This window comes from Archocentrus centrarchus, chromosome 18 (assembly GCF_007364275.1).
Source record: "Archocentrus centrarchus isolate MPI-CPG fArcCen1 chromosome 18, fArcCen1, whole genome shotgun sequence".
NCBI lineage: Eukaryota > Metazoa > Chordata > Actinopteri > Cichliformes > Cichlidae > Archocentrus > Archocentrus centrarchus.
Window position 1 is genome coordinate 22,821,360 of NC_044363.1, and position 20,105 is coordinate 22,841,464.

At 41.7% G+C, this 20,105-nt stretch overlaps 2 protein-coding genes across 2 annotated transcripts; both read right to left on the reverse strand.

Annotated features, from left to right (window-relative positions):
- Positions 1–6,086: 6,086 nt before the first annotated feature.
- On the reverse strand, positions 6,087–11,302 carry LOC115797279 (placenta-specific gene 8 protein-like). Its single transcript, XM_030753816.1, has 4 exons — positions 11,211–11,302; positions 9,804–9,914; positions 9,510–9,655; positions 6,087–6,600 (listed from the first exon to the last, which is right to left on the reverse strand). The coding sequence occupies exons 2-4, from the start codon at positions 9,910–9,912 to the stop codon at positions 6,460–6,462; spliced, it is 396 nt and encodes a 131-aa protein (XP_030609676.1). The 5' UTR covers positions 9,913–9,914; positions 11,211–11,302; the 3' UTR covers positions 6,087–6,459.
- Positions 11,303–18,086: 6,784 nt separating this feature from the next.
- On the reverse strand, positions 18,087–19,598 carry LOC115797083 (PLAC8-like protein 1). The gene is made up of 3 exons (XM_030753559.1): positions 19,502–19,598; positions 19,056–19,199; positions 18,087–18,229 (listed from the first exon to the last, which is right to left on the reverse strand). Exons 1-3 carry the CDS (start codon positions 19,596–19,598, stop codon positions 18,087–18,089), a joined length of 384 nt encoding a protein of 127 aa, XP_030609419.1.
- Between the last annotated feature and the right edge of the window lie 507 nt (positions 19,599–20,105).

Here is a 20,105-nt window from a genome sequence, read left to right on the forward strand (position 1 = left end):
TCCTTCTTTCAGCTTGTGGTTTGTCATCTTGTTGTTGAGGTGTGGACGTTAATAGTTCTTTTTCTGCTCTGATCCACAGGGCAACAAAGATGTGTCCGAGCTCCACATCATACTACGACCCACGCCTGCAGGTCGTCGTCGTGAAGCTGCGGGGCCGGGAGGTGCGACGACACCAACCAGTGCTGTCTTGCTTGGTGTCTCCGCGATGTCGGAGGGCCGGGAGTGGGTGTCATCGCGTAGAGTCCAGAGGGGAGCAGGGTTTGTCCCGAGCTGCGAGTGCCAACACTGGCCGTAACATCATCAATGTGCTGACCGAGTCTCGAACACGGGAACTTCACCGCTACAGACCGCGGACAAAACAACCGAGCTAAAGCGCCGGAGCGCACTTCCGCCTTTTTCAATATCAATTAATAGCCCACATCTGTGGCTGATTACATTCAGCAGTTCGTACCTTTCTCTGTGGACTCTGCTTCTTCTCCTCATCTTCATGTCTAATTACACACACTGACAAAACACCTTTCGTGGACTATAAGAGTACACCTCAGTAGCAAACACGATCAAATCACCTGCAGTTCTACACCTACATCCATACAAAGCAGGGCTTCCTCGAGCCTGACACGAACACAAGCGCTCAAATAACCATCAGTACAAGTCACACATCTATATTGTCGTGCTGTGCTCCCCTGCAAGTGACTTCAGATACTTGCGTGGATCACGTGGGGGATAAAGCAACAAGGAATCCTCACTTGACACATTTTACTCGAATGTCAGCAGGTCACTACACAACATTCAGCCGTTTACATCACTCAGAGCACTTTGTCGCACTCACGGCTCCAGCTCGGCCACGGAACAGCAAGTTTGCGCTGTCCATGCGATGAGCCGTGAGCGCTGTCGTTTAGCCTCAATAACAGAAAAAAGAAGCTCGTTTCTCTATTTTCACGTCCCTAGATCACCCTTGGCCAATCAGCATCCTACGTGCCTTACAAGCGACACACTACGTAAAGGAAAGGGGAGGGGCAAACTCCTCAACTCTGAACTGCTTTACAATATATTGCTCCTCGTGTGTGTGTGTGTGTGTGTGTGTGTGTGTGTGTTACACCTGTTGAAACCTGTAACTGGACCTCTGGTTCTTTTGGTAGCAGCCAGCTGTAATACAGGAGAACACAAATCCATGAGCTGTGTGTCGTGTCCCTGTTAGGCCTGGCTCTCCTCTGACCGTGTCACAAAGCCTTGGGTCTATTCAGCAACTCTCAATAACATAGTAATGTAATAAATAAACATGAACACACCGGTCCTTTAAACATGTCAGTTCGAGGTTAACAAAAAGCATAAAAAATATATCACTGAAACTACAACTTAGAAAAATGATACATAAAATCAAGCAAAAACAACAGGAAAACAAATTCTCATTTGTAACCAGGATCCTTTTGGTGTTTTGAAATTCAATATAAAAAATAATCTACAGTTCAATATTTTAACCCTGCTGCACTGACATCGTATTAACAGGCATCTAACAGCCTTTGCTATAGAACCTTATCCTATTATACAAAAACAAATACAGGAATCTACATTTCCAGGACATCACTTAAACACAAATATCTCCATACCTGTAATCCACACACAGAGACTCAAAACACAGGCAGGAGCTTACAATTCAAAACAAACATTTAAAAGTAAAGAGGTGAAATTCATGAGTTTATAACACAACTGCTGCATCTGCATGTTCTCCCCATGTTTGTCTGGCTTTTCTCCGCTTCCTCCGGTTTCCTCACACAGTCCAAAAACATGCACTTAGTCGGGTTACGTTCATCGGGCATTCTAAATAGTCCACAGGTCTGAATGTCAGTGTGAATGCTTGTCCGTCTCTCTGTGTTAGCCCTGCCACAGGCCGGTGACCTGTCCACGGTGTACCCCGCCTCTCGCCCGATGACACCTGGGTAGGCTGGATAGGCTCCAGACCCCCTGAAAAAGGAGCGCAGAGATTTTCCTGTAGAGGGCAGTGTTGGTCCGTAAAATATAGTCCTTCAATCACTGATGTGTGATAGACACGCTTTCTGTTTAACCAGAACATCATTCACGCTGTTTACTTTGATAAAAACATGCCGAACACACTTTTTTCTTTCAGGGCTGCCTTCATTCTTCATGGCACAGATTCAACGTGGTGCTGCAAACACTGCTGACACATTTTGGTCCATGTTGTCAGGACAGCATCACGCAGTTTCTGCAGAATTGTCAGCCGCACAGCCATGATGTAAATCTCCCATTGCAGCACATCCCAAAGGTGCTCGGTTGGATTGAGATCTGATGACTGTGGAGGACATTTGAGTGCAGTTCAAGAAACCAGTCTGAGATGATCTGACTTTTGTGACAGCGTGTTATCCTGCTGCAAGAAGGGACGGACATGATCGGCAGCAGTGGCACCCAGTGTGGTCTTCTGCTGCTGTAGCTCATCTACTTCAAGGTTTAATGTGTTCAGCGATGCTCTTCTGCATAGCCTAGTTATAACAAGTAGTTATTTGACTTACTGTTGCCTTCCTATCAGCTTGAAGCAGTCTAGACGTTCTCCTCTGACATCAATGATGTTTCCATTCAAACTACTTCAGTTTCTTATTTTTTGCTCAGGTGACACCCCACAGAGACTTTTTAGCTGCAACAAATCTTCAGTTGCACTCTGTGTCTAAGCTGCTATCATTACAATCAGGCTTCAAGTTCCGCTCAACCTGTACTCAGTTAGATTACAAGCTGTCATTTTACACACTATAAGTTTGACTTTATTTCACTGAGCATGTTAGAAGAACATGTGGTGTTCACCAAGAAGCTGAAGCTTGTAACAGTTTAAAATGTGGGGAGTATTACAGTATCAGCAACAGCAGTGGCATCAAAATGCAGAGGACCTGTGAGTGTTAGTTTAAAACTCTGGACTCTCATGTTGAGGCTTTCCTCTGATTTCCTGAAAGTACTGCATTAAAATTTCATATCACCACATTCAAGTTTATTTTACTAACTCTAAAGATGTAAATGAATGACTGCAGTGGAGACGGATGTTTAGAGATCCTTTCCATCACTGTGACACAGTGGATACAAGCTGCAAATACAACAGCCCGATGGAGTCTGATTTAGAGTAATCTCAGTGTCCACTTGGTGAATGTGAGCCAAACATTTCTCCTTCTTTGAGCTCTGATTTGGTCTCTCCCTCTTTAGCTGCTAAAAGCTCCACTACAGTCACCATCAGCCATTTGATGCTGGGCACGAACGCTTACTGCTACAGCTGGGAACAGGGTTGGTGAAAGCAGGGAGAGTGACGTTAGCAGTAAAGTTGTGGCCCTTAAACATTCAGTGTAGAGTTGGGTGAGCAAATATCTGTGAGCAGGCATGCTGTGAAGATGTCGGTTCTCTTTGGATCTCCTTTCATATGTAAACGTCTCAGTGATGACATTTAGGAAATCCAGCTGACCACAGATCCTCCCTCAGTGATGATCATCTGTCCTTCACATTCAGTCACTGAACCTGACTTTAATGAACTCATTCAAGCTCAAACCTGCATCATAGCTGTTTGAGCAGTCAGAGATGCACTGGGGGGTCCAAACCATCAAGACCTTTATGAACTAACAGAAGGCTTTTAAAGGTAATTCTGTGTTGAACAGAGAACCAGTGAAGTGACTTTAGTACTGGGATATGTTCACATTTCCATGTATGTGTAATGAATGTTAACCTGCTTGATATGAATGAATGGACCAATTTTTCCCACTTTTGATACTTACTCACTTTGTTGAAAGACAGGGATAATAAATATGAACAAGTTTTCTGTCTCTGACATTTTGGACCAACATCAAATATCTCAGTTTTGTTTCTGTTAAGTTATAAAAAACTTTTATGCATCCAACAATTAATGTCACCAGTGCTGCTCAGTAGAACAACTGTGTATCATCTGCATATGAGTGGTGGGCTGTATTATGATTCTTTATTTAAGTTGAAGCATGTAAAGGATAAAGAATAATGGACCAAGGACAGGTCCCTGAGGAACCCCTATTTGAATTTTTATTTGTGCAGATCTAAAGCCACCAATTGATACATAAAAACGTTTACACTTCATATGCAGTATGACGAGAACCAACTGAGAACCTGTTAAACCGATTAAACAATGTAGCTTTTGCCATGATCAGCACAGTTGAATGCACCATTGAGCTCAAGCAGGACTAAAAGTGAGACGCTCTGTGAGTCACTGATCTTTGGGTCATTGATGACTTTAGTAAGAGGTGTTTCTGTGCTTTGATAGGTCCTGAAATCTGATTGGCATTTACCATTAAGATTGTGAAATGAAAGATATTCATTCAGATGTTTATTTTTTCAAATATTTTGCAGAGGAATGAAAGATTAGAAATAGGTCTATCATAATTCATTACCAGTGGATCTAAGTTATATTTCTTGAGTAGCTGTTGATAATATTCACTAAATGGTCTGTAAAGCAGTGAGATACAGATTTGAACAGGTTGATGGGGATGGAGTTGAGTAAAGAGGTGCAAAATTTTAACCAATTAATAATTTCTCTCAGATCTTTAGAAATTTACAGGCAATAATGTGGATACTGAATGGCAGCCATTTGATAAGAATATGAGGACATAACTTATTATAAGATAGTACCTCTAATACAAGAAGTGTCATTCTGGAAGAAAGAAGCAAAATCATGACATTTATGTGTTCACTTGGTGCAGTTTTGGATGGCTTAAGTAGTTTATTGATGGATGAGAATATTGTTAATATTCCGATTATATCAATTATTGTTAATCAGCTGGAAGATGAATAATTGTCATTGTTGTTGTGATGAAGTCTATTTTCAAAATGAATTTGTAGCAGGTTTTTTTTATATATATTTCTTTCCAGTCACATACTGTTTAAACTCAACACTAATAAACTGATGTACTGTTTATTTTGGAGTTGTTGATGTTGTTGGTGTTGATATTAAAATCACCTACAGTAATTAATAAATAATTAATAATCAATAATATAGTTACAATTTGTTGTCATTTCTTCCAAGAAGTCATAGTAAGGATTAATGAATTAATGAATTAGAATGAATTACTAAACTTAAATATTGTTCCTGATTGTTCATAGTTCAAACTTCAAACCTGAAATTATTTCAGTCAGCTCTGTGATAGCAGCATTCAGCAGGAAGCATAAAATCCAGTGTATTGCTAGTAATAATATCAGTCCATCAGTCATTTTCTGGTGACTAAAACAGTATTTCCTGGCTGCCCCGCCCTCCATAAAAACCATAAAAGAAAGAAGTGGGGCAATGAGTGGTCAGTTATTAACTGGTTTCCTGTTACTCATTGGCCCTTTGGAGGGAGTGGGGCCGGCCTAATCTGAAAGGCTTTAAACATTGTCAAGGTCACGGGTGCTGCTTGAGTGCGTGACCTGAGACTATTGTATGGTTTTGATCACAAACAAAACGGTTTACCAAAAAAGTTAAAGGGCAGATGATTTCAAGAATCATGCCTCCATAGTTGTGTAAAAAGCCGTATCTGTTATGGTGCTGTGTGGCAGACGAGGGTGGACACCAAACTGTAGGACTCAGAGACAGAACTAAACCTAAAAGGTGATTCATTAAAGAAGAGAAGGGAAACGATTAACAGTGCTGTACTGAGCTGGACGGGTGAAAGAACTAAATACAAAAAAAACAACAGGCAAGGTGACACAGCAGAGGGATAATCGATGACAACACAATGAAGAACAGAAACAGACTTAGATACACACTAGGTAACCAGAGAACAGGCAGCAGGTGAAGGGCACAGCTGAACGTAATTACACCGACGAGACGGGGAAGCAAAACTAAACACAAAGCACACGGGACAAGGGACAAAGTACAACAGGAAACAACTAGACGGAGACAGAAACACAGACGCACAGGAACAAAGGGAACTTCGAAATCAATATTTAAATAACAAATAACAGGACAGGAAACTAAGATGAACAATCAAAACCAAACAAACTGGAACATAACAAAACCTAAATGAACTAAGCACACGGCCCAGGACCGTGACAATATCATCATATTATGGGTGAATAATAATAATAATAATAATAATAATTGTTATTTTAACACAGGTTTATTTCAACTTGGATAGTATTGTAATAACAGAGTGCATAAATGATACAGATTTTATCAGCTGGAGTAAAAAAAAAACTTTAAAATTCAAAACATCTGGCTTCAATATGAAATTCAAGGCTATAAAAACCAGGCTTAATTCTATGAAACAATTACACATCGCTGTGCAGTAAACCACACGATCATCAATGCTGAGCTGTGAGAAAGCATTCTGGGTGCCAGGCTACATTTTCACTTCTTGCTGTAGAAACAGAAATGGTAAACAACAAGTAATCTTATTTGCTTCATCACTGAAAAATTATTACAACTAACTTTGTCGCATTCACTCGGCCCACAGCCAACATGGTCACATTCTATCCACGGACGATCTGCGTGGTGACCACCGTCGAGGTGTTGAGCTGCTGGTTTCCCCTGATCTTCACCTCGCGATGCATCTGGCACCAGGTGCACGGGTAACACCAATATACTTTACAGCAGTCGTCGCAGCACGAGCCCTGCAGGACGGAGAAGAGGAAGAGGAGAAGAAAGGGAGGGGATCGAAAAGTTACTGCTTAATTTACAGCTGTCATGTTGCAACTACAGTATGAGCAACAGCACTGGCTTAAAAATGCAGTGTTGATTTAAGACTGCTTATTGTGGACTCAGATCAGCACAACTTGATCAAGATTTTGAGCTCTATTAATTGAACCAACTGTATTTAGGGTTCCAACTGCTTTGGTAACATCTGTTACATCTTGCATCTTTGGGATTATCTGGAGTGTGTTTCTGTTTGTTTGTTTGTTTGCTTATTTCATGACATGTTAAAGTGAGGGGTGTTTCTGCTTTGACTGACAGGTGTGCCAACACAACCAAATGACCAAATCTCTGCATTGTGTTTGCACCATTTGTGCCTTTTGGAGCATTTCTGTGGTTACTTGCACTAATGCACATATAGAGCCCATGTGTATTGTACCTATTAATAGATGCACAGTAATAATGAAGCATCATAATGTCACTCAGGGCTTGGAAAAATAAAAAAAATAAATAAAAAGACATAGCCGAAGACAACGCTAAAGTGGAAGCTTAAAAATGTGAAGTTCATGGACAAATAGTTGGCATCACATTGAGTGTGTACATATGTTATACAGTGTATTGTATAACCCTGACACCTAACCTATTTTTTTCAGTTATTTTTAGTTTTACATGGTTTTATGATTTTTTTTTTGCTTGTTTTTAATTTTAAAATTTTACTGCTTAAAGTGTTTCTTTTGAGTTCAGTTTTTCCTGCTTTGAAGGTTAGTTTGTGTCTTTCTAATTATAACAATATTTGTGTCTGTCCAACAAGATTTTAAATACAAAATATTGATTAAAAAACCTCATCAGGATCAAAGCCTAAAGTGAAGGAGTTTCCTCTATATTTTTATTTTATTTTCCTTAGCTTTGTAAGTACATAATATTGCTTCAATTAACTTTTTTCTCAAAAGTTCCACTTTTTATTTCCATCCATCCATCCATCCATTTTCTTCCGCTTATCCGGGGCCGGGTCGCGGGGGCAGAAGCCTAAGCAGAGAAGCCCAAGCTTCCCTCTCCCCAGCCACCTCCTCCAGCCCATCCGGAGGGACCCCAAGGCGTTCCCAGGCCAGCCGAGATACACAATCTCTCCAGCGTGTCCTGGGTCTACCACGGGGCCTCCTCCCGGTGGGACATGCCCGGAACACCTCACCCAGGAGGCGGCCAGGAGGCATCCTAATCAGATGCCCGAGCCACCTCAACTGGCTCCTTTCGATGTGGAGGAGCAGCGGCTCTACTCCGAGCCCCTCCCGGATGGCCGCACTCCTCACCTTATCTCTAAGGGAGAGGCCAGCCACCCTTCGAAGGAAACTCATTTCTGCCGCTTGTATTCGCGATCTTATTCTTTCGGTCACTACCCAAAGCTCGTGACCATAGGTGAGGGTAGGAACGTAGATCGACCGGTAAATCGAGAGCCTCGCTTTTACGCTAAGCTCCCTCTTCACCACGACGGACCGGTGCAGCGTCCGCATCACTGCAGAAGCAGCCCCGATCCGCCTGTCGATCTCCCACTCCCTTCTCTCACTCGTGAACAAGACCCCGAGATACTTAAACTCCTCCACTTGAGGCAAGAACTCGTTCCTGAGCCGGAGATGGCACTCCACCCTTTTCCGGCTGAGGACCATGGCCTCAGACTTAGAGGTGCTGATTCTCATGCCAGCCGCTTCACACTCGGCTGCGAACCGTTCCACTGTGAGCTGGAGGCCCCCCCGTGATGAAGCCAACAGAACCGCATCATCTGCAAAAAGCAGAGATGAGACTCTGAGGCCACCAAGGAAGAAGCCTTCCGCCACCTGGCTACGCCTAGAAATTCTGTCCATAAAAATTATGAACAGAATCGGTGACAAATCGCAGCCCTGACGGAGTCCAACACCCACAGGAAACAAATCCGACTTATTACCGGCTATACGGACCACGCTCTCACTGCGGTTGTACAAGGACTGAATGGCCCGCAACAATGGGCCAGACACCCCATACTCCCGCAGAACCTCCCAAAGAACACCCCGAGGAACACGGTCGAATGCCTTCTCCAAGTCCACAAAGCACATGTAGACTGGTTGGGCAAACTCCCACGCACACTCGAATATCCTTGAGAGGATAAAGAGCTGGTCCAGCGTTCCACGACCAGGACGAAAACCGCATTGTTCCTCCTGAATCCGAGGTTCGACTAACGGACGCACCCTCCTTTCCAGCACCCTGGCATAGACCTTACCGGGGAGGCTGAGGAGTGTGATCCCCCGAAAGTTGGAGCACACCCTCCGGTCTCCCTTCTTAAAGATGGGGACCACCACCCCGGTCTGCCAATCCAATGGCACTGCCCCAGATCTCCACGCGATGTTGCAGAGGCGTGTCAACCAAGACAGCCCTACAACATCCAGAGCCTTCAGGAACTCAGGGCGAATCTCGTCCCCCCCAGGGGCTCTGCCACCAAGGAGTTGTTTAACTACCTCAGTGACCTCACCCCCAGTGATGGTCAAGTCATCCCCCTCATCCCCAGACTCTGCTTCCACTACAGAAGGCGTGTCAGTGGGATTCAGAAGGTCCTCGAAGTATTCCTTCCACCGTCCGACTATAGCCTCAGTTGAAGTCAGCAGCACCCCCCCCGCACTATAAACAGTGTGAGTGAAGCACTGCTTTCCCCTCCTGAGTCGCCTGACGGTTTGCCAGAATCGCTTCGATGCCATCCGAAAGTCTTTTTCCATAGCCTCACCGAACTCCTCCCACACCCGAGTTTTTGCTTTGGCCACTACCCGAGCTGCATTCCGCTTCATGTAAATAAATTTATTTTTCACTCATTGTTTCAGTTTTATCTTAGTTTAAGCTGTCTACAATAACCTAAGGCTCCCAGCCTTACAGGGATGTTGTGGCGCTCTCTGATGGACTTGCGGAGTAAACAGGACACCACACAGAAAATGTCCAGGAGCGGCATGCAGCAGCACCATCCGTGCTTGTTGGCTGTATCACACTGCATGCAGGGGAAACACCAATATCCAAAGCAACCTTGAGGGAGGAAGAAAAAAAATGCATGGATACTCCAATAGCATCCTGCCTGTGCAGGTCCTGTGTTTTATATGCTGACTTCAGACACTCTACTACCTTACTGAAAAGTTTGAATCCCAGACTGATACATGATTCTGGATAGACTTACAGGTGCCTATATCAGAGCAGCAATCGCACAGCCCGGTGCTCCACTGCCCAGGACTCTGAGCGGTCTGGGTGACTGTCACCACCTGGGTGGGCTGCTGGTAGTAGCTCATGGCTGGAGGAAACAAGGCAGAAATGGAGACCTGGAGTGAACACTTATTGTTTTTAGCTCCTGGGAATGGAGCAATCAATAAAAACAAGAATACAAAAGAATACAAAAACAGAATCTGTTGCTGGTATTACATGGTGGATCAAACTCTGATGGTACTTTTCTGTGTTCATTATTCCTTCAGTTCTGACAGGAACTCCAACACCACTGACTGACTGCTTCAACTGAACACAAAGTGCTTTTAATACAAATGTGTCCAGAGGAACAGGATCAACTTTCTGGAACTATTGTGCAACAGCTTTTTGCTAGAGGTGTTCAGACCACCTCTTCATCTACAGCAGGTGTGGAGCTTTCAGCCCATATTTTGTATGTAACTTCTTCATGTTTTGTTGTGGTAATGTCACAGTTTTCATTGTGTTTGTAAAACCCCAGTGGAGGTCAGTGGACCTGTCCGTGTCCTGGATTGGTCAGAGGCTTCCAGCACCATCTTTTTCCATGTGAACATGCTTGTTAGCTAGACTTTATGTGACCCCCCCCCAGCCTGATTGCAGATTTTACAGCAGTTGAAGCTGTAACAGAGATAGTCTGTGCCTGCTTCATAGTAGATGGCCTTGGTACGATAAGATAAGGCATTTTTATTCCAGCTACAGTGAAACAGAGAAATTACAGGTGCTCTCACAATAACATAAAAAACACATTACATAGAGTACATTACTTACAGTGTGCATTACTTAAAAATACTTAAGTACTACTTATAACTAGTTATGGTAGAATTATTTCTTCTTTCCTGTAAAAACTTGAATATCTACAGCTAAATATTTGCAGGTAAATATAATCTTATTGTAATGTAAGGTAAAATACATGGAAATACTATTAAATTACGAGGAAATTACACCCTTACTCATATTATAAAGTGTTACCCAGCCTCCTGCATTAAATATCTATAATAATATCTTTAAAATAGCAGTAATATCTCACATAACAAATTAAACATAAAATTCCCAAGCTAATATTAAACCACTTGTAGTCTAATGGAAATCTTGTCCATCAGTCATTAAAATTAATTAGTTACAAAGCATAAACTACAATACTCTGCTTGTAACCTCCCTGTGCTGACAATGATTATAAATATTAGATGCCCATTTTTTTTTTCTTGCTGTTTTACTTGAGGCTCTGTGGACCACAAATATTCCTTTAACTTTCTCACAGTGTCTCAGTGGGAAAATGAAAGTAAACAGTACAATGAGTTCGGAAAGTTTTCCAACCGTTTTAAGCTGTTCATCAGTGTAAAGTGTTTCTTACCTGTTCGCTGGTTCTCTGAGCTTTGAGAGAAATGAGAGCAAGAGCGACATGTGACTGCAAACTGTGAGGGGAGAGTTGAAGTGTGAGCTGACTTTCACTATTCAGGAAATGAGAGTAGCCCCTCCTGCACAGCGTGACACACATTTACTGCCCCCACTCCTTCAGTATGGAAACAATCAAGGCAAAAGAGGTTCACTTCCAACGAAACGAGAGTTCAGTCAGTTATGGCTCTTTAGGTTTATTGCAGCTCATAATGTTGTATGCTTATTATTACGTCATGAAAATGCTCTTATTGGTAACTATTTGACTTGTTCGCTGAGTTGTGTAAAGAGAAGAAGCCCATGTGTCTGTATTTCGGACTTTATGTCACAGTATAAATAAAAGATCAGCTAATGCACTTTGGACTGTCTAATAGACGTCATACAGTTATGCAGTCTTCTATCATTATTATTATTATTATTATTATTATTATTGGGTACTATGTGAAATTGTTTCTAAAACACAGAGCTTAAGAAAAGCTCTGCAGCATGTTTTTAATTACAGTTATGTGAGTTTTCACAGGATATGCAGCCCTTTCCTGCATCCATAGGAATTAAGAGTGTAAGTAGCAGCCAGCTACTGTTAATCAAATGCACTTGATTAACTGATTATCAGCGAGTGTGAGCACCTTTATCTAAAGCAGAATAAAGGTGGTGCAATAGCCCAAAGTCCAGATGTCAACCTGACTGCTGGGGCAGGATCTTAAGAGAGCTCTGTATAAACAAAACCTCAGTGAACTGAAGCACAAACAATGATGTCAAAGACCGAAGATTAAAGTCATACAGGAGACGATTGCTGCTGCAGGTGGCTCTACAAGCTACAACAAGCTTTGTTTTCCACACAACTGCATATGATGAAAAGTACCTTTTTATACAACAACAGAGTTTTTGATACAATTCACTGTTAATGTCTGCTCTTGTTTGAATAAGCAGGCCTCACAAACACTTCCCACAGACCTTGAAGACTCATTAACTCATATCTACAGACTGATACAGTTCCTACAGCTGAGGCTGAGAGTCTAACATTGCTTTAAGAGATAATGCACCCACGCACACACATTATTTCTCTCCACATAACTTTGAAATTAGTTCATTTTTCTAACGCCTCAATCAAGGTTTTGTGGAGCTAGCTGGCTCCAATCTTGTGTGGAGCCAAACCAATATAAAATAAATCCTTTTTTGCAGCATTTTTTTTTAGAGATGCACTGTCCAAAGGTCTTGGTAAAACTTGCAAAATCTGCAAAGGAAAACTAGATTTCTAGATTAATGTAAGAATATCTTCATACCAAAAATGTCAAATAAATTTGTGACTGTTTTGCTCTTGGAAAAAGTCCTATTATAAGCTGTGCACTGTTTGATTGTTTGATTGCTTTCGAGATAAAAATAATTGTCTGTGTGACTTACAGGAGCAAACTTGTACTGCTCTCATTTCCAGTCTTCGTCTCACCCAAGCTGCTCACCCGATACCGTTGTTACATCACAAAAATGTGAAAGGCCAGTGTTGTTTCAATAGTCATGAAACCTGAGTAGTTTCATAGCCTTGAAAGAACTCCCCAAGTGTGGGGGAATCTGATGTGAAGAGTTACTGGAGCAATGAGAGTGGGTCTGACTCATTTCCTTTGTCTCTAAACTGCTCCTGTACGGCTGTAAGCATGTGTACAGACTAATGGTTATTATTTTTAAGAATACTTCTGGACTGGCTTGTAAAAAATATTTCATATATAAACATTTTTAACACTTATGTTGCAGTGGTGTTCTGTCAGGACAAACAGGCAACAAATCTAAAATAGATATAAATTAAAACCAATTAAAACTATTGGTGAAGGTTGTCCAGCTGAGAGGCCAGCAGCTTTTCCTGCTTCTTTGTACATGCAGACAACCAGGAACGGTAAATGATGGCAGATTAACATGCAAGACAAGCTGCTACTGGCTCTGCTTTCACTGCTTTGAGATCAGTTGGGAGCCGCGCTTTGTGTAGAAAAAGAGCTGCACTGCCAAAAGTATTCACTCCTCTGCCTTCACACAAATATGGACTTGAGTGACATCTCATTCTTGATCCACGGGATTTAAAATGATGTCGGCCTACCCTTTGCAGCTATAACAGCTTCGGCTCTTCCGGGAAGGCTTTCCACGAGGTTTAGGAGTGTGTTTATGGGAATTTTTGACCTTCCAGAAGCATTGCGCTTGGTGATGTAAGGCTTGGATGCAGCTGCTCAGCCATTCCATGAAGCTCTCGACGCACTGTTCTTGAGCTAATGTTGGGAGCATCACCACCTGGATGGGAAACTGCACCAAGCAGGACTTCATGGCCCTAAAAAGGGTGGTTCGTTCAGCTGAACGGACCATCAGAACCACCCTCCCCAACCTGCAGGACATTTACACCAAGCAGTGCAGGCTGAGGGCCATGAAGATCCTAAAACAGCCCAGCCACCCCGGACACTCTCTCTTCTCCCTGCCTCCCATCAGGCCGGCGTTACCGCTGCCTGAGGGCTAAGACTGAAAGGTTGAAGAAGAGTTTTTACCCACAAGCCATCCGTCTGCTCAACTCTGAGCCCTAACTGGACCATTATTGCACAATGTAAATATTATAATTTATAAAAGTGTGTATAGTGTATAGTATATAGAGTATAGTGTATAGTGTGAATTACTTTTTTTATTTTTATTCTTCTTATTTATATGTGTGTGTATATAAGGTTGCAGGTACAAAATACATTTCACTGTGCATTGTACTGTGTATAACTGTGCATGTGACAAATAAACACTATCTATCTATCTATCTATCTATCTAATCATAAGCCCATTTGATATTAGGAGGTCAGTAGTGACTGACTGTGCAGAAAGTTAGTGACCTCTGTGCACTATGCACCTCAGCATTCACTGACCTCGCTCTGTGATTTTTCGTGGTCTACCACTTCATGGCTGAGTTGCTGTCGTTCCCAAACGCTTCCACTTTGTTATAATTCCAGTTGCCAAGGAAATTTCATGACTGGACTTGTTGCACAGGTTTCATGGTACCCTGCTGGAATTCACTGAGCTCCTGAGAGCGACCCATTCTTTCACAAATGTTTGTAGAAGCAGTCTGTGTGCCTAAGTGCTTGGTTTATACACCTGTGGCCATGGAAGTGACTGGAACACCTGAATTCAATGTTCTGGATTGATGAGTGAATACTTTTGTGTATGTATGATTGATCATTCTAACAGATAAGTTTCCTCTTACTGACCTTTTTGACCAACTTGTGTGATGTAGAAGAGTCAGCGTGCAGTGCGAAGAAGTTTTTATAGAATAGAGTAGAATGCCTTTATTGTCATTATACAGGATGTACAATGAGATTGGAGGGCCACTCCTGTTCAGTGCCATGTAACAGAAAATCAAACTCTCTAAAATAAAAATAAAAATATTATAAAAATATTATAATCTAGTATAATCAATATAATCAAGAGATATACAGGAAATAAACAATGTGTAAAATATACAAAATTAGAATGTATAAAAATATATACATACATTGGTGCATCTGTATATTGTAAGAAAGTAAATATGTGTATACATATAATAATGAAGATGATGAATATTGCACTAGTGAATGAATACTGGATATTACACAATATAGGAATGTTAGATATTGTTCAGTATGAATAATATAATATTGCACAGAGATGTGGGTGTTGCACAGTTACGGTGGGTGAGTGTGTGAGTTCAGGGTGGTGATTGCTCTGGCGAAGAAGCTGTTCTTGAGTCTGTTTGTTCTGGCTTTGATGCACCTGTAGCGAACTCATTTAGCACATTAGCAAAGAAAGCCTTCATGATGGAGGGGAGACAGAAAATCCAGTTTAATAAATGTTGGGAAAATTCCTCATTTATCAAAGACCAGGTGCACATGATCAGCTTCTGGTGTAAAAGCTTTTATTCTTGCAGAAAGTAACAGTAACGGTCAGCTAGACAGCTTCATGAGACTGAACACTTGAGAGAGGCTTTCAGAGCCTTTTATATGTGATTATGTCCAAGGCGTGACCTTTTTCACAGAAGGGAGCGCAGATAAGGATGGAGTTTCAAACAGACACTCAGTTACTAGAAAAACAACTGATTATTAAAAACACTGATTATTATAACCAGCACAGAACCCGTTTTTCTAACAATAAAACAGGCAAGTGGAACAGGTGCAGGTTCAACCAGCACTTTCAGATTACCACTGATGAGAAAACAAGGTTAACCAGCAGTTTTTCCAACACTCCACCTTCATTTTTCATTAATATTTTTAATCCTCCTGTAAACACTGACAGTTAACCATGTCACACACTGCTCAAGCTTTTTTCAGCTCACTTGTTTTGTTATTAATATATTTTGATATGCTTTTAAAAAGAAATTAAGATGTAGGCTTGTTTTTCCAATTTCATTAACAGCTGTTTTTTAAGTGGTCTCACAGGACAGTCACTGCGCACACATGCTCACATAGAACAGGGGTTCACAGAACGGGCCCAAATTGAAAACACAGGCCAAACAGGATTAACATTTAGTGAACAGTCTAAAACTGAAAATATTTCAATCAGTAATATGAATTTGAATGGCCAGAATACAGCAACTTTTCCTCAACACACTAAATAAAATATAAAATTATATTTTTCTTCAAACTAACATGAAAAATGAGAATAATTTCAAGCTGATGAAATTTTTCACATTTTTCAGTCAAAAAATGTGATGTGGTATCAGCAGAAAGAGCTTTCTGCATCCTGTGTTTAAATGCATCACCACATTTTTTACATTTCTGATAAATGAACCTACTAAAATTATATATATATATATATATATATATATATATATATATTATATATATATAAAATCAATTAACACATAACTTTTAAAGTAACAGAGCCCATCACATAAACATAAATGACTGAATAGTTGCTTCACGCATACCAGCACTGCCCTCTACCCCACCAGGTTCCACCATCACAATCTGCAACATGAAACAGAAAATGTAAATTCATCAAAAGACTTTATTTACACTATTAACACTGTCAACAAACCTGCACGTTGTCTTGGTTTAACACTTTTAGAGAGCTTGTGGGAGCCATGTTATTTTTCTTTCCTGATCGTTTACTCTGTTGTGCTGCCAGGTGTGGGCGTGGTTACATTTGATTTGTGGGTGGCACCTTGGGTGTGGTGGTGGTACTAATTTGAGTGCTTGCAGGTGCACAGCAGAGTTGGATCTTGTGCGGGGTTGAGTGTGGGTGATTAACTTTTCTGTTGACTGTTTAACACCTTTGTTGGAAATGCCATTGCACGGTGATATGAAATGCAGTCAACAAAAGTGTTTGCTTTCTTAGACTGTGAGATTGAGCAATAAAGTCTGTCTTCAGTATACACTCACGTCTTAGCCTGCAGCAGCGTTTGGTAGAAGGCTGAATAACATATGCTGCAATAGAGCTATTAGACAAATGTTAATATTTGCTGGGTTTATAAATAAGATGCTTTTCCCATATAGGTTCAACACATCAACCTAAATGTTTTCATAATATTAAGATTTATGTATTATTTCTACTGTCCCACAACCAAAAATGGAATAAATAAAATGAATAAAGGTTTCTTGCATTAACAAAACAAAGCTTTATAAAACATTTGATTTGTTGGAGAAGCACAATAGTACAATTGTTCATTGTCTCAAATAGGAACAAATCTCAGCTCTTAAATGGACAATGCATGCACTGATTTTTAAATCAATGTCACACTCTCAACAGGAGCTCTTAAAACAGTCAGGTCTGTAGATATGACTGAAAAAACCCTTTAAAGCACAAAATGGGAAATATCTGAGAGTCTCTGTGGGGTTCATCCCCTCAGCCCAGAGTACAAAACATTAACTGTAAAACTGAATCAGCAGCTACCAAAGATCAGACACAAGCTACCCTCTGTTCGACTGTAGAGGGCAGTGTTGAGCTGTACAAAGGAGCCCTTCAATCATTATTTTAAAAGAGGCACACTTTGTGTTTAATAAGTTACACATTTGGTTCTTTTGTTGTTCGTTTGTTGTGTCTTGTGGCTCCTACCACATCCGATGCAGTGTGCATATTTAAACATGGATCCAGAAAGCTGGATCTGTATTTAAATATGAATGAAAGCAGGAGTCTCTGGTCACGGTGGGGCTTTTCGGGACTTCTCAGGTCAATAAGGTGGGGTTATACAGGCCCGTGGGTGTGCCCCTCAGAGTCACAGGATGTGATGTAAAGTGATAAGAGTGGAGACGTCTACTGAGGTCATTAAAATGCTTCTCACAGTAATTACGGAGGCAGACACTGGAGTTAACACGACTACGTGGATCTCTGCAGGCTGGATTAAAAATATTGTTCTGAAAACCATTATTATTAGTTACATAACCTGGACTGGGAGGATATGCAGTGAAATTTATTAACAGTGGCTGGTTGTTACTTAACTTGAGAGTCTGAAGAGTTTCATAAGCAGAGGACAAACTGCCATTTAGGGATTGTGCTAAATGACTGTCTAGCAGGGTGATGGAACAAGTATTTACACTCTTTACTTAAGGAAAACTCATTAATCTTACTTCAGTAATGGGGCAAATATTTTAGCATGCAAATACACAATACAATACACAATGATTTTATTTGTAACAAGAATATATTAAAAGCTTTTCTTTTTTTAAATAAGCAAAATAATAGTATCAAAGTAGTGCAATCTACCTGCCTCATCTAGTGTTGTTGGTGGGTTTACATTATCTGGAGGTTCCGCTGAGGTCAAAGTGCTTTGCGATAACTACGCAGATAAAACAGCTGAACTGAAACATGTGGCTTTAAGAGTGGCATAGGCACACAGCATAAATGGTTGCTCTTATCCACGGACAGGCGGTGTGGTGACTGCAGTCGAGGTGGCGGGCCGCTGGGTTTTCCTGATCTTCAGCTCACGATGCATCTGGCACCAGACCAAGGGGTAACACCAACATATTTTGCAGCAGTCATCACAGCTCGAGCCTGCAGGACAGAGAAGAAGAGAGAGAGGCTCAGGCAGCGGGAGTTACTGTGGTTTCATTTGTAGCTGTCATGGTTGTAATTGTTTAAATGTGAGGAGTACTACAGCATCAGCAACAGCGCTGAATCTCAGACTGTTATCTGTCTGTAGCCTGTTTCCATGATGTTAAGGATCAGGATGGTTGTACGTGACCATGCCAGGGGTGGGGTGGCAAATCATCACACACACAATCCGCTGCAGCGGGATGTTTAGAGACGTTCCTCATTCATCAGTGCGAGGCAGCGGAAACCAGCTGTGAATACTCGAGCGTGTTTGTAGTGTTTGTGCCAGCTGGAGCATTTTTTCATGAAATTATCAGACCACCAAAGAAAATTGGGGTCCAGATATTTTAAGTAAACTTCTAGTGTTTTATTTATATTTTACTTTAATTGCACTAACTAGGAGGTGTGTGTGTATATTATATATTAAATGCAGTTTACAGATACTTTCAGCTGCTCCCTTATTCATGTTGGGTTACCACAGCAGGTAGTTTACATGCCTGAGTTTACATCAGATGCCCTTCCTGATGCAACCCTAAAGGGATTTGTGTCTCCTCCCAGTACTGAACCAGCGATCTTGTTACTGTAGCTGAGTGTGTAACATACAACACTATGGAGCCATTGTAATACAGTTTACATGAGCTGTTAACATGCCACCCCCTCATCCAATATGGTCCTTTCTGGCTAAAAACCCCCAACATGGTGATGAACATAAACTAAAGTGGAAGCTAATGCACAGCATGACCCCCCCCCCCCCCCCCCCCCCAAAAAAAATCACCAACCCAGCCTTACAGGATGCCGTAGCGCTCTCTGATGGATTTGCGGAGTAGGTAGGACACCACACCACAGCAGTCCAGGAGTGGCCAGCCAAAGCACCAGCCATGTTTACTGGCTGTATCACACTGCATGCAGGGGAGGCACCAAAAGCCGCAGCAGCCTTGGAACATCAAACAGAAATAAAATATCAGAATGTGTCTGGCCCTCACATTTTACCAGGCTTGAGTTAGTTTTCTGGGTATTCAGACACTTCTCCTCCTCCTTGTTGTCAGTTGGGCTGTGTTTCCTGTGCACATGTTTGTCATTGCAAGGGTCATTATTTATTCTGAAATTTCCAGATGCCATTTGTTTGCATTGTTTACATGAGTTAGTACTATTGTAATTCAGACAGATTCAGAGCCTTATTGCACACAAAGTCTGAGGAGATCTCTGCTGTTTATACAGTTTGCTGGGTTAACTTACAGGTCTCCATATTGACGCAGCAATCACAGAGGTCGGTGCTCCACTGCCCAGAAATGGGGACTGTCCCCACCTGGGTGGGCTGCTGCTGGACAGCCATGCTTGGAGGAAAGTAGGCAGAAATGGAGACACAGGGTGAAGGGTTATAGTGGTTATCGCTCCTGCGTATAGAGAAATCCAAGAACACAAGAAAGGTAACAGACTGGTTTAAATGATTACTCTCCACAGTGTCGTCATTGTTGCATGTACAGGATGTTCACTGGTTTGTGCAAATCTCTACAAAGACCTGGTGGGATGTACAAATGATTTGTGTGCATTACAGATGCAAAAGTTCACCATGCAGCAAATGGCTAAGCTAAAGCCTCCACCTGTCCTCTGGATCCCATGCCCTCTCACCCTGGGTCCCATCATCGCTGACATCATCAACAACTCCTGGGAACCTGTCCTGGGCCCTGCACTATGAAGTGAGCTCAACATACCTATGCCCCACCATGTTGTTGCTGTGGTTTTGGTTTTTTTAACCTGTTTTCGGTGGTCCTTCTTTGTGTTCTCTCCCAAGCTGTGGGCTCACCTGGCAGCAGAGCCTTGATTTACTGATTTATTTGAG